This window comes from Aquarana catesbeiana, linkage group LG10, assembly GCF_042186555.1.
Source record: "Aquarana catesbeiana isolate 2022-GZ linkage group LG10, ASM4218655v1, whole genome shotgun sequence".
Lineage (NCBI taxonomy): Eukaryota > Metazoa > Chordata > Amphibia > Anura > Ranidae > Aquarana > Aquarana catesbeiana.
The window spans coordinates 117,040,092-117,055,229 of NC_133333.1; the positions used below are offsets into that span (position 1 = coordinate 117,040,092).

A 15,138-nucleotide genomic window follows, 5' to 3' on the forward strand; every position below is an offset into this window, starting at 1 on the left:
ATCCCCACCAAACCACAAATACACTGCTGAGGATGTGACACAGCTCATCGAATTCATTCTTACACACAACTACTTCACTTTCAATAATGACATCTATCTCCAGTGTATGGGTACTGCTGTGGGAAGCAAAATGGCACCCCAGTATGCAAACGTATTTATGGCGCTCCTGGAGGACAAATTCCTGAACAGCATACAACAAAAGCCATACAGATATTATCGCTATATTGATGATATCTTCATGATATGGACTGAAGGTGAAGAAAATCTTAACCAATTCTTCTAATTGATCAACACTTTTCACCCATCTATCAAACTAAAAATGGACTATTCGAACACACATGTCAACTTCCTGGACACTACAGTATACATCAGGGATGACAAGCTACACACGTCAATATACAGAAAACCAACTGACCGATGCAGCTATCTTCATAGTTCCAGTTTTCACCCCCAACACACTAAACGAGCCATCATACACAGCCAGGCCATCAGATACCACCGAATTTGTTCAGACCCAGAAGACAGAGATAAACATCTCAGAACACTGGCAGACTCCTTCCATAAGAAGGGTTACAAAGACAAAACCATCAACAACAGCATAAACACAGCCATGAAAATACGAAGAGAAAATCTCCTCCAATACACAGAGAAAAAAACAAATAACCGAGTACCTCTAGTCACCACATACAACCCAGCACTTGAAGGGATCAAAAAGATAATCAAAGATTTACAACCCATTATAACAGAGGTTGAAACTCTGAAAGGAATATTCCAACAACCCCCATTATTGGCTTTCAGACAACCACCCAACCTCAGACATAAACTAATCAGCAGGAAACGTCACTCTGATTATGAATTCACAAATTATGGAAGCAAACCCTACAATAAAAAACGCTGCAAATTTTGCAACCAGATCAATCTATCCAAAAGTGTTACACACACAAATGGGACCTTCAGTATCATGGGATCTTACAGCTGTACCTCCAGTAATGTTGTGTACCTCATCCAATGCAAAAGGTGCAGCAAAGGATCTTATGTTGGTGAAACAGGACAGAAGTTGCAAGCCAGGATGATTTTGCACAGACCTACCATCAAAGAACATAAAGAAGACAGTTTATGCACACCTGTGGGACATCACTTCTCACAACCGGACCACACTATAGAAGACCTCAATGTCTTAATTCTTAAAGGGCATTTCAGAACTATCCAGGAAAGGAAAACGTTTGAACTAAGAATGATACTACTTTTTGACACGAAAAATAATGGCCTGAATTTAGATATTGGTTTCCTACACATTATGCTAAGGTTTTACGACCCCCTCTGTGACTAGTATCCCCCCTCCATTCTATAGCTCTCCCTCTGTCTTATCTCACTAAGTCTGCTGCTATCTTTATTACCATTGATTTCTATGTGTTTGTTTTTCTCTTTTTTTTTATTTTTTTCTTTAACATTTCTGCTTAAAAATTTGTGAATCAGTACTGCTTGGACCTTGAAGAAGGAGATATACCCCGAAAGCTTGTCCTGAAAAATTGTATGTTAGTGCAAATAAAAAAAGTATCATGGACAGTACTCAATTTTCTCAATTCCGGAAGGTGAAAGATTTGCCTGTCTATGCAAACGGGAATCCTTCTGGATTTTCACTCTAAATAGTATGACACCTGAGGGGCTCAATGAGGAATTAGAGATAGGTACTTTGATCTAATAACAACAATTCATTTGATTGAGGATTGATTTTTGATCACTGATTCATTTATAATTGATTCTCCCTGGGGAGCCTATGCTCATCAATTGATTTATTAATTGTGTACTGATGGATTGATTGGTCAGTGTATTGAGTTGTTGGTACATCAACATATTATATATACAATAATATTCATCTAATGAATTACTGTTTGGATGTTGGTCCATTGATAAGTAAATATGGGGAAATATTATTGAATTATTAATAGCCTCTATTACCAGTGGATAATTGTTACATCTAATTTAATTTTCAATTTATTTTTTATTTTATTTTTTTTTTTGTATTTTAGTTTTTTATATTCATTTTAGATTTGTGTAAGTAAATGATAATGCACTGGACTAAATATAAATATATATATATATATATATATATATATATATATATATATATATATACACACATACACACATACACACACACACACACACACACACACACACACACACACACACATATATATATATATAATGTGTGTGTGTGTGTGTTTTAGAAAATAAATAAATAAATCTGAGTATATACCAGTATCTTTATAATGGACTATGGATGAGTTTTATATCTAATAAGGATAATTTCCTATGGACGTAAATATATGTTTGTTCTCGATGTACTATTAATACTATTTGAAATATGATTTTATATTTTCCATTTTAAACTTTATGGTAGAGGATATGATCGCTCTTACCAATTGTTAATTAATGCACAATTAAATGTTAATTATTTAACCCAGGGCTGTTTTCTAATCATTAGCCCTCCTACTCTGTTTTCCCATTGTGAACTCCATACTCCCGGCCTGGTCCATGTTAATTGTCCCCTTGGGAGGGGTTTGGGGTTCTATATAATGGTGAGGGAGAGACGGGTAGGGCGTGACCTGAAGAAGGAGGCTGTTCCTCCGAAACATGTTGTCATGGTAACTGCCCGCACGCCAGAGGAGACGATTCACTCCCACCGCTCCACTTCCCTTCTTGGCTGTGAGTGACGTCATGCAGCGTCGGCTGGTCTGGGCGCATGCGCAGCTCCTTGTGCCGCACAGCGGGATGCCACAGCGAGGAACGGACTTCCATCCCACACCGCTCATCAGGTCCTAGAGTCCATTGAGTCACATAGGCCGGGAGAGGAGGCTTAATATCGGTATATATGCGAGATTACTTCACTTGTTTGTGAGTGAAACATTTTCTACCTTTTGAATTTTAAACAATGAAACGGTATTATCAAGGCCGTCTTTAAGGCAGGGCAAAAGGGGCAGCTATCCTGGGCCCTCTCATTGTTGTGGGGCCCAAAGCAGCTGCCTCATACTTGCTAACTTTCCCAGTTTAAATTCCCTCGTCCCTTGAGGTTTTAGTCTCATGCTGTGTCCTAATATCTCAGTGTGAAGTTCTGTTATTAATGCTGCCTTGTTGTTGTGTACAGATGACTCGCCTGCAGACCCTGTGTTACATGTAAATACCTGCATTGATATGTAAATAGGTGCGGCATTCATATGTAAATAGCGTCAGACCAGCAGCATTCTATGTAAACAGAGGTGGTATTCATATGTATATCATACCCCCCTAAGGTCATATTCACTATCACCTATGCTGAATGCTACCCACTGGGGAGATAAAGGGGCATGCTTGAAAGTCCTGCCTACAACTGTGGTCATTAAGCCTACCATCAGCCTGTTCTGCAAAGGTAAGCAAATTAGTGGGGGGAGGGTAGTGTGGGGTGTACAGAGGTAGGCAGAGAAGGAATTACAGTTTGGGGTGCACAGGTGAGCAAGGTCCAGTCCATGGTGTGCAGCCAGTGAGGAAATGATGTGCTGTAACCTCTAGCAACCAATCAGTGAGCAGTATTGATGTACAGTAATCTCTAGTAACCAATCAACAAGCAGAAATCATGTGCTGTAACCTCTAGCAACTAATCAGTGAGCCGAAATGTTTGCTGTAACCTCTAGCAACCAGTCAGTGAGCGGCAATGATACACTGTAACCTCTGGCAGCCAATCACAATCACTGCCTGATATGATTCAGTAAACTGATGTTGAGTCTAGCTGCTATTTATTGTATGTCTCAGAGCAGGTGGAGAGCAAAACTGCATGGGGGGCCCCAAGACAATTTTTGCCCAGGGTCCAATCAATATTAAAGATGGCCCTGGGTATTATACTAGGACAGCTGTGTACTCTCCTTCTCTTCCTATGTTTCAGATTTTAGTCCGCCACCCAGTGGATCTTTGAGAGAGCTGCAACACCTAGAATCAATAGAACTTTTATACAGACTGTTATCTAATTAAGAGGGGTGTTAGTGGGTTTTGAGCTGATGGTTTTTTGTGTTTGGATTTTGTGTCAAAGCATGTATGACTAGGTTTAGAAACAATAAAACTCTTTGCAGTCTAAATAGTTGGCATAGAAGGTTTTTTTTTTTTCTCCACAACAAAACGTATTACATGGGAGTTGCTAGATCCCCCGATTAGGCTGACTATTGAGTCTGGCATTCATTTTTCCACAATCAATAAAGAATTTTTAATTTTTTTTTGCTTACTAGAGGAAAAAAGCAAATGCAATGATTTCTTTATATTGTGTGTCCAGGTAGAAGTTAAACTACAGGAACAGGTACAGGAAGGGCTGCTGGTGTCCTGGAGTTTCAAGGAACGGCCTGAGATGTTGCTTGAGATTATGCCTAGTCGGTCACATCAGGTAAACAGCTAAAATGGTTCAATAATTTTGATTACTAATTTATATTTTTATATCCCAATATAAAAATACCCCAAAGCACCCTCCCCATGTTGAGGGCATGTGGCCTGGTACGGTTCAGGAGGGTGTGCTCTCTCGTGCCCCCCTCTTTTCCTGCGGCCTGCCAGGTTGCATGCTCGGATAAGGGTCTGGTATGGATTTTGGGGGGGCACCTATGCCATTTTTTTTTTAATTTGGAGCAGGGTTCCCCTTTATTTCCATATCAGACCTGAAGGGCCTGGTATGGATTTTAGGGGGACCCCCACGCAATTTTTTTTTTTTTTTAATTTTAATTTTGGTTCGGGGTTCCCCTTAATATTCATACCAGACCCAAATGGCCTGGTAATAGACTGGGGGGGGGGGGGGGGAGAATCTTCTTTCTTCTTTCTTTTTTCTTTTTCTTCTCCGAGACCCGACAATTCCACCACACCCCCCAGGCACAATATTTAAAGAAATATTTCATTTTTATTGTTTCACTTTAAGCATTAAAAAAAAAAATCACTGTTCCCGAAAAAACGGCCGTTTTTAAAAAAAAAAAAATTTGCATTGATACATGTCCCCTGGGGCAGGTCCCAAGTCCCCAAACACTTTTTATAAAAATAACTTGCATTATAAGCCTTTAAAATTAGCACTTTTGATTATACATGTTCGTGTCCCATAGACTTTGACGGTGTTCGTGTGTTCTGCCGAAGTTTTTGCCTGTTCGCATGTTCTGCTGCGAACCGAACAGGAGGGTGTTCGGCTCATCCCTACTTAGTTCTCGGGTCCACTCTAAGCACAGAGCGATGACTCTGTCAGTTATCTTTCTGTGCTCCGCCCTTCCATTGCTCACTGGAGTGCCGGACTGTGGAGAAAGAAGGAGTGACTGGCTAAGCCAGCTGCTAATCAGGCATCTGAGTGAATCACAACATTTTTGTCAGCTTGGACTGGCTCTATGATGACAGTGGGCTTTAGTTTTCCGTCAGCTGAATCTTGGCCACAGGAGTGTAGAACTAAGGCTGCTTTCGCACCTGAGCGTGTTGTTTTCAGGCTAAAAGTCACGCATTTTTCCCTCAATTTTAAACAGGTCAAAAGGTCACCAATGTAAAAAGCAGAAAAACACCCAAATCTGATCGAATTGAGCTACAAAAAAGCTCCAGAACTTTTTTGAGCTTCAGGCGTTTGGCTTCAGGCGACATGGAGTGGAGGTTACTCCAGAAGCTGGCAACATGGGAGCAAAGCTGGAAGCCTGACCGGTTTTACTGGTCCAGCTGGCTGCTTTAGAGGCAATTGATCCTTTAGGCCAGGTTTACACATATGTGAATTTGATGTGGGTTTCCCCACATCCAATTTGCATGATAGGAGACTGTGACCAGCTCTTAATGGAGCCGGTTCACACAGCACCGGGGTCCGCCTTGGCAAGGGGTCCTATGCATCTTTGGGTCCGTTTTTCAGGTGCAAATTCAGGTGTGATTCAAGAGTAGTTAACCGTCCAACAGATCTGTCTGAGAATTTTTTTTTTCCCACACACAGAGCACAGAGAGAAGTGCAGACCTTTGCACATTACAAGATCTAATAAAGAATGTTCTGTTCTCTGCGGAACCTGCCATGATGTTCACAATAAATGCTAATAATGGTCATACGGTGAGTCCCGTTTCTGCTGCCTTATTTTCCTTTATTTTATTTATCTTTCTTATAAAAAAAATTCTGTCGTGCACAGGGTATTTGTGACAAACTGCTGACAGAATCCTCCAAGGCAGAGCCTTTCAGACTAATTGTTCAACAGCTGCGTCTACACAACGTAATGCTGCTAGAGGCTGGTAAGGCATTGTTTTCTTATACCTGTGGAGTAGGCTTATTATAGGTGAGCCTACCAAACAAAAAATATGGTGTAGGCCACAGGTGTTTTTTTTTCCCCCAAATGATCATTATACAAAAAGGTGTATAAAAAGTGGCATAAATAATCTCACTTGTGTTTTTTCTAATAAACTCTTTTATTTTACAAATCATATGCTCTGTTATAAATGGCACTTTTTACAGTGGTACTCTGAGAAGAGAGCGTAGCCACAGCCATTGGCACTATGACAGGCAGGGGGATACTAATGACTACACTTTACCACTATTTTATAAGAAGGTCTTACATTACATGCGTAATACCTAACCTTCATGACCTTATGGAAAGTGGAAAAATAATGCTGAATTTGTAAGGTTATCTTATTGGAGTTGCTATTATAATGTAATGATGATGTAAGTGATCTGGCTTCTGGGCAAGCAGATTCTACACCCCCAGAGGATCCCCACAGTCTCCTTGGCTTGTACTGTACTGTATTGAAACAAAAATGTGAATCGAAGTGCCACACTACTGCTGGAAGGTCCAGATATGACTTTATTGCAATAAGAGTTAGGGGGACAAAAAAGCTCCTAGTATGTTTTGGAGGTCCATAAATACCCCCTTCATCAGGGCTTGATATTGAAAACAAAGTATAGGATCTCCACGTTAACTGAACCTTTAATGGTATTCCTTCCAGTATTTTTTCTGTACAGTACTTGTCAGCAGCTGGTCTGGCTCATGGCTGATTGATTGTTCTTATCAGAATGTTGTATTTGGTCACTGTAAATCTTTTACTAATAATTCTACCACTGTTGACCTAGCACACAAACAGGGTGACAACCTTCAAAGGTATCACAAGCAGCTAACAACTCACAGATTAGTGCCTCTAGTGATAGGGCAGTGTGATTAAACTGCATGGCAGATAGCCTACACATTAACACACCTCCAAGTACACTGGAAGGGGTTTCAAGAAAGTAGGACAGCCTCATTTGCAGATATTTTAATCTATGGAATAACTTGTCTTTATGTAATAAACAGGATATCAGAATAAGATCAGTGTATGGAAAAAGTTTAATGTCACATTCAGTTCTGACCCAGATTATGACAGTATACATACAGCAGGAACACCTCACTTCAAGAAGATGACAAAAGTGAAGGCTCTCCAATTTGCTGACCTGTTTATACAGCACTTTCCCCACGGAAGTTGCCTATCTACGGAGTGGTGGCTAGGATGAATACTGCAATGAAACTGTGCTGTATAGAATATTGAGCAATATCATTTCACTCCCATTGCCTTCTGTCTGTTGGATTTATTTTGTTTTAACTTCTGGATAATGAGCAAATGGACAGCAGAGCCCTTTTATGTGAATTATGTTACAATATCGGACGTTTATTAACGCTTCTTTGTTTTCTGTAACGTGTCATTTTGATGATCCTCTTTTAGATGTTCAATTGATGTGTGAAGCCGAGTTAGACAATCCCATCCAAAGAAAACAGACCCGAGCGATCAGATTGCAGAACAAAGGGGAGGTCAGCAGTGTCTCATGGAGTGAGGAACTGACATTGTGAGCAGGTGTTATGGGAACTAATATGCGTCCATGTTCAATAGAAAAGAGCTTTTATAGGGTTGGATGCCTGAAAGTTTTTGATTTGCATTAGGTGCCCTGCGAGGTTCTAATATTCTTTTAACTTTGAAGATCTAAGGATAACTTTGTTTTTCTTGTACAGTGACCTTACCCTTCAGAGTAAGGGACTTTCTTTGAAGGTATGGCAGCTGTCCAAGAGTACAGACAGTAAGTATTGATTTGAATTTTACTGATGGGTTAAATCATTAATTGTTGTTCTTGATAAAAGAATGGATAATAATTGATGTTCTTGATAAAATATGCACATGCTTCCATTCAATCATCTGTGCTACCTTTTTTTTTTCTGGACAGATGTCCTTTTGGGGTACACCTTAGTGGCTCTGTGTTCACCGGGTAGAGAAATGAGTCGAAGGCATGTATACCCTCTGACTCCAAGTCCAGTGTTGCCTAAAACCACAGTGCAAGCCATCTCTGTGGAGGTGAGAAATGCTAAACAATAGACAATCTGGAATGTACATATATATATATGTCTCTTTACACTTGGGAACTGGATGCAGAAGAGCATACACTGCCTTTGCACATCTGGGCTGAGTTCTGCCTAGCTTTCAAATGTCCTCCTGTTGGTGGAAATAGGTGGTGTCAGTTCATATGCTCTCTTAGGCCCCTTTCACACTGGGACGGGGGCGGCATCGGCGGTAAAGCGCCGCTATTGTTAGCGGCGCTTTACCGTCGGTATTCGGCTGCTAGCGGGGTGGTTTTACCCCCCACTAGCGGCCGAGAAAGGGTTAAGAACCACCGCAAAGCGGTGGTTCTTAACAGAGGCCCTTTGCCAGCGGTATAGCCGCGCTGTCCCATTGATTTCAATGGGCAGGAGCGTTGTATACACCGCTCCGAAGATGCTGCTAGCAGGACTTTTTTTTCCTGTCCTGCTAGTGCACCGCTCCAGAGAGTCAGCAGTGGCTGTTTCAGGTCCGTTTGCAGGCGCTATTTTTAGTGCAATAGCGCCTGCAAACTGCCCCAGTGTGAAAGGTGCCTTATGGGCCAAGTTGCAGTACAGTAGCACTGCAGACTGATTTGGAATAGGGCTTGGTTCTACTTAAAGTGAATGTAAACCCGAATTTTTTTTTTTTTTTTTTATCATACTGTAGAGTATAAGATTTGCTATCATTTGAGCCCAGTCTTGCCACAAAGAGTTAATCCATCTCTGAGCAATCCTCTTTTATTGTTCAGTGAGACAATTCTTGACAAACTGAGAAAAACTTTGTCAAATACTCCCCCTTGCTGTGAGTGACAGGTGATTTACATCTCGTGCACTAGCCTAAGACACATGCAGTATTTTTTAATTCCCTCCCCCACTCCTTTCTTCAGCAGCTCTGCAAGGATTGGCTGTTCCACACCTCAACATGATTTGGCATACTGAAGTCATGTATTTACTTTCCTGTCTTTTCACTGGATGTTAGAGATCATAGCAGAAGTTCAGTGTTAGAAATACACAGAGAAAATGAATATCGACAAGGGGAGTGTAGAGGTGGGTGGGGAGTCTACTGACATCACAACTCCACCCACCGAGCTCCGGACAACAGACCCACCCACAGAATATGCAGTTTTTCGGGTCTAATTACAGACAGAGGGGAGACATTTGACAGGTAAAGATACATGCAGGAGGCATGTATATCCTTATAGATAACCCCTATGGCAGTAGTTTAGAAAGGATGACATTGGGTTTACATCCACTTTAAAGTGGTTGTACACCGCGTACAACCATTTTTACCTACAGGTAAGCCTATATTAAGGCTTACCTGTAGGTGCTTGAAATATCTCCTAAACCTCCACGCCAAGCATTATTTTAGCATCATTATTGTCTATCAATGAGGACTAGTATATTGGGAATTGTAATTGTTTTAGTAAGCAAACTAAAAACATTGTTTGGGCCTTTTTTTATGATGTATACGTCTTTGCTTTGTATCTGTTGGATTTATATACAATTATTCTTCATTAGATTTCAACTAGCTTCCAGTTTTGATCTCCAGTCACATTTCCCTATACCATAGGTTAACCTTACATATGCTGCTCTGGGAACACCAACTGAAAGACTCAGTATCACACCTACTAAGAAAGTGGAGATGGATCGCACTGTAATGCCAGATGGTACCCTGATAACTACTGTAACCACTATTCAGTCCCGACCCAAGTTTGATGGGAAGATGGGTAAGATTTTTTCTTTCATGTGCTATTGCTATGAATGATTCTCTTTTCTTCTTCTAGAACTATATGGTTATACCTAGTTTACTGCTTTTGAGATTTTTCAGATTTCTAAAGATTAACAAGTTGTTGGTTATGCTCAAATCAGTATAATTTTTCAACTTTTTTTTTTTCATTGGGTGAATGAAGATAAAGATAATGACTTCAATCAGGTTGAACTCTGTAGGAAATTGTAGAGTAGTGGGTTGTATCAAGAAGCAGATGAACAGTGCAGGGCCTGTTGATCCACATGTCATCAGACGTTACGCTGTACCATCATCTCAATTGTTAAACTCTTGAAGATGGTATCTACCGGTATTTACATTTTAATAAACATAACTTTTATCCAGTACAACTTTATACTTTGTTAGTATGCAGTTATCAGGAGTGTACTGTTATTTCCCCAATAGATTGTGCGTAAATATAAAAAGTTATTCTTAAATAAAAGTTCTTATCTCCTATTAAAATCATATCCATGTGTCCATCCAAATTATTATTATTCTGTATGTCCTTGTGGACCATATTTACTTGCATATACAGGCTCTGCTTCCTATTTTTGCAATGGTACACAGTGGTTGTACCTTACATATCCTTCTCACAATGTAGGTCTATTAGTCTGCTGCTAAAAATAATGCACTCCCTGTGTGGGTGATACATAGAAGCCGATTTACCAAAAGGGGTTGGGAATGTTCACACAAAAAATTGTGTGAATATTTACTTCAATTATGGATAATTAAAGTGAATGTTCACACAGTTCACTCCTTTACCAAAGCAGCCACCATGATCTTGCAATTGGTAGACAGGAAGCAGAGTGATGACTCTGATATGTTAACCGTTTGGGACTGTAGATCCCATGCAACTTCTTCCTTTGGCCTATGCAACTTCTTTGTACATCAATGAATCTTAATTGTGTGTCCCGTGTAACCTCTCCACGTGTCTAACAAAACGTTGTCATCTTTTCATTTATAAATGATAAAGGCTTTTGTTGTTATAAGTTAATCTAGTGGACCTAAACATGGCTCTTTTTTGATGGATTTGTATAAATACCCTAACCATGGACTGCAGAAATCTAATATTTATATGGCAGGTGGTGTGATATAAAGGTTTTTATGTTTGCATGACTACATCATGGCTAAAGAAGTGGCATAGTGGCCTCTCCCTGTTCACACCTGAGTAATTTGTCACTCCTCTGACATTACACCACAATACTCAACTAGAGGTATCCCATTACTCTCAATGGGGGTCTGTTCACACCTAAACAGTGTACTTCCATATGACTTAGAAAAAGGTGCAAGCGCTAATTTTGGTGCATTTTTAGCCCCTTAGACTTCAATACCAGCATTAGAAAATGCAGAGGCACAAGTGCGCACCTAAAGATATTAGACATGTTGTGGATGTTTATTTCCAAGTTGTCAGCAAAAAGCAATTTTCTTTTTATTAGAGGACAGAGCTCTGCTTTAGATTACTGCGTGTTGGAGTTTAGTACTGGCCATGTCTTTTACGCATGCCCTTCTCATCTATTGCTGGACAGGAAGATCAAAGTAAGTCACCTTATGAAGTCCTCTTTAGTTTGGTGGATTCCTCTGTACTGGAAACGCAGACAGCAGCTTGCATGATTGGGATAGATTACTGGGTCTCTTGTCACTCAGGGTTCTTTGAGTCTGGAGGAGTCTTCAAGCAGATGGGCTCTGCTTTGCTGAATGTGCCTTTTTTAAAGGGCCACCTTGTCCGGCTGCAGTCAGGCAACAGCCGTAGCATTAATAAACCCTCAGGGGGACCAGGTGCAGTGATAGCACTGGAGGTGTCTCACATCTTGAATTGGGCAGAATTACATGCTGGCTCTGTCCGAAGTAAACCTAACAAAAACTGGTTCAGTTGAAAAGGTCTGGATTGGAAAGTGTTCTCTACACTCAAATTTCTTCCAACAAATCTGCCAACCTAAGGAACACCAGATATTGATCTTCTGGCATCATGTCTCAGTTGAAAGATGTACAGGTTTGTAGCAATGGCAAATAATACTTGGGCGCTGTGGTGGCTCTGTGGGATTGCCACATTCTGAATAACTTACCAACTGGTAAAACTTTTGCTGTGGCTACTTTGCTAGATAGAAGTCAACAGTATTCCAGTGATCCTGGTGGCTCTGATTTGACCCAGCAGGACTTTGGTACATGGATCTTGTTTGGTAGTGAAGGCTCCTTTGTGTCTACCGATTTCAAGAAGATCTGTTCTTTCAAGGGCCTGTTTACTAATTTGCTTTACAGCCACTGGCTTCAACAGCTTGGCTGTTTAATGCCAAGTGTTGAGGGGCAGAGGAATGGATGCGTTCATTCACCCTAAACTTAAGGCCTACAAGGCCAGGTCTTGTAAGATTTATTGCTGTACTTGATAGACATATTTAGCATTGGTGATCCTAATTTAGTACCCTAGTGCCCACACCCTTATTAGGCATGGCCACCATTGTCGCCGTAGGGCCTTAACCTGATATTGCAAAACACCACCATAGCTTGCTACTAACACTCTCAGAAAGTGGCATTCCTAGTAGATGTTACTTTGGCATGCATAGTGGTCCTTAGTGCCTAAAACTTAGTGCTGCCTAAGGTGGTATCCGCTTTCTACATTGTGCTTCCGTTGCTTCCTTCAAAGCCAAACCACCCTAAAGAACTGACTTACATTGCATTGTTTGGATTGGGGTGTATTTAAAATGCCATGTCCGGGTTTCATAGGTCACAATTCTTGTTCATGGTTGTAGGAGGTCCATGTAAAAGCCTTGCAGTGTTCACTGTTACTATCTCACACTGAATCTGGCAAACTATTGTCCAAGCCTATGCTGTTAAATATCAAGAACCAACTTACCCTGTTACAGACATTCTATTAAAGCAGTAAGTGCATCCTGGGCTTTAAACATGGATTTCTCAGATCTTGGCTACTTGGTGTTCAGTTCATACATCCACCAAGTTTTACAAGCTGAATGTCCCAGATACCAGTTTTGGGAGTTTTGCAAGCATGCAGTCCCCACACATGATTAAGTGAAGGTGAAGTCTACAGGCTTGGAAAGATCAATTTGTAAATGGATAGAAAACTGGATAAAAAAAAAGAGATTTAGAGGGTAGTGGTTAATGATTCTTACTGTGAATGGTCTAAGGTTATCAGTGGCGTACCCCAGGGTTCAGTGTTGGGACCCTTACTTTTTAATTATCTTTATAAATGATTTAGGGTCTGGGATTAAAAGTAACATTTCTGTCTCTGCAGGTGACACCAAGTTATGCAGTGGATTAACGTCCATACAGGATGTTTCCAATTTACAAGCCAACCTCAATGCACTGTCTAATTGAGCGACTAAGTGGCAAATGAAGTTTAATGTTGATAAATGTAAAGTTATGCACTTGGGGGCTAAGAATATGCATGCATCATACATACTAGGGGGAGTACAACTGGGGGAATCCATTGTGGAGAAGGAACCGGGGGGTTTTGGTAGATCATAAGCACAATAATAACATGCAATGCCAAGCTACGGTTTCCAAAGCGAGCAAAGTCCTTTCTTGTATTAGGAGAGGTATGGACTCCAGAGAGAGAGATATCATTTTGCCCCTGTACAAATCAATGAGTAAGACCTCATCTGGAATATGCAGTTCAGTTTTGGGCACCAGTTCTCAAAAAGGATATGGGGGAACTGGAGAAAGTGCAGAGAAGGGCAACCAAACTAATAAGAGGCATGTAGGAGCTCAGCTATGAGGAAAGATTAGAGGAACTAAATGTATTCTCTCTTAAAAAGAGGAGATTAAGGGGGGATATGATCAACATGTACAAATACATAAGTGGTCCATATAGTAAACTTGGTGTTGAGTTATTCACTTTAAGGTCATCAGAGGACAAGGGGGCACTCTTTACATCTAGAGGAAAAAAAGTTTCATCTCCAAATACGGAAAGGTTTCTTCACAGTAAAAGCTGTGAAAATGTGGAATAGACTCCCTCCAGATGTGGTTCTGGCCAGCTCAGTATATTGCTTTAAAAGAGACCTGGATTCTTTGTACATACTGTATATACTCGAGTATAAGCTGACCCGAATATAAGCCGAGGCACCTAATTTACCACGAAAAACTGGGAAAACCTATTGACTCGAGTATAAGCCTAGGGTGAGAAATGCGCAGCTACTGTAAGTGGAAAAGAGGGTCAACAATGCCCATTTGCAGCCTCACTGTGCCCATTTGCATGCCTCACTGTGCCCATTTGCAGCCATAGGTCCACCGAAATTTCAAACTCGGTAGTTAAGGGTTCCTAGACGCCCCCTAGCTGCAGTTAAAATTTGGGGTCTCTGGACCCAAAGGGTCCCAAAATGACATTGCTGCAGATGGACACAGTTGACCGAAATTTGGGCCCCCCGTATCTTGGGGCCACTTGGTGCTAGGAACCCCAAATTTGGTGTGCAAACCCAGTAGAACTAGCACTACAACATATCCAAAGCTGGGGTTCCTAGCACCAAGTGGCCCCGAGATACAGGGCCCCAAATTCAGTTCGGAAAATGTCAAGCACTTTTCTGCAGCAGAGAATGACATTTTCCGAACCGACTTTGGGGCCCCGTATCTCGGGGCCACTTAGTGCTAGGAACCCCAGCTTTGAATATGTCGTAGTGCTAGTTCCACTGGGTTTGCACACCAAGTGGCCCCGAGATACGGGGCCCCAAAGTTGGCTCGGAAAATGTAATTCTTTGCACCAGAAAAGTGCTTGACTCGAGTATAAGCCAAGGGGGGCACTTTCAGCACAAAAAAATGTGCTGAAAAACTCGGCTTGTACTCGAGTATATACAGTAATATAACTGGGTACTAACATTTATAGGTAAAGTTGATCCAGGGAAAATCCGATTGCCTCTCGGGGGATCAGAAATTTAATTTGAGTGGCCTGTATAGTTTTCTTTTTACCACCGTTCGTATCGGTCTGTTATATTTATGCCCACCCTTTTGTGGCACTGCTTTGAGACATCCCAGTGGTTGAAAATCTAAAGCAGAGCTGTGTCCTGTGGACAGAAGAGGAAAAATATTTTTTTCTGTGTTCATTGGAGA

The 15,138-nt window shown here is 41.0% G+C and overlaps 1 protein-coding gene across 4 annotated transcripts in view; it reads left to right on the forward strand.

Annotated features, from left to right (window-relative positions):
* C2CD2L (C2CD2 like) overlaps positions 1-15,138 on the forward strand; it is a 68,274-nt gene that overhangs the window by 31,132 nt on the left and 22,004 nt on the right. For all 4 annotated transcript variants that reach the window (XM_073602523.1, XM_073602524.1, XM_073602525.1 and 1 more), the window contains exons 4-10: positions 4,301-4,408; positions 5,957-6,067; positions 6,144-6,243; positions 7,699-7,819; positions 7,983-8,047; positions 8,192-8,319; positions 9,892-10,048. In XM_073602523.1, the coding sequence (XP_073458624.1) occupies positions 4,301-4,408; positions 5,957-6,067; positions 6,144-6,243; positions 7,699-7,819; positions 7,983-8,047; positions 8,192-8,319; positions 9,892-10,048 (790 nt within the window). The remainder of the gene's footprint in view (positions 1-4,300; positions 4,409-5,956; positions 6,068-6,143; positions 6,244-7,698; positions 7,820-7,982; positions 8,048-8,191; positions 8,320-9,891; positions 10,049-15,138) is intronic.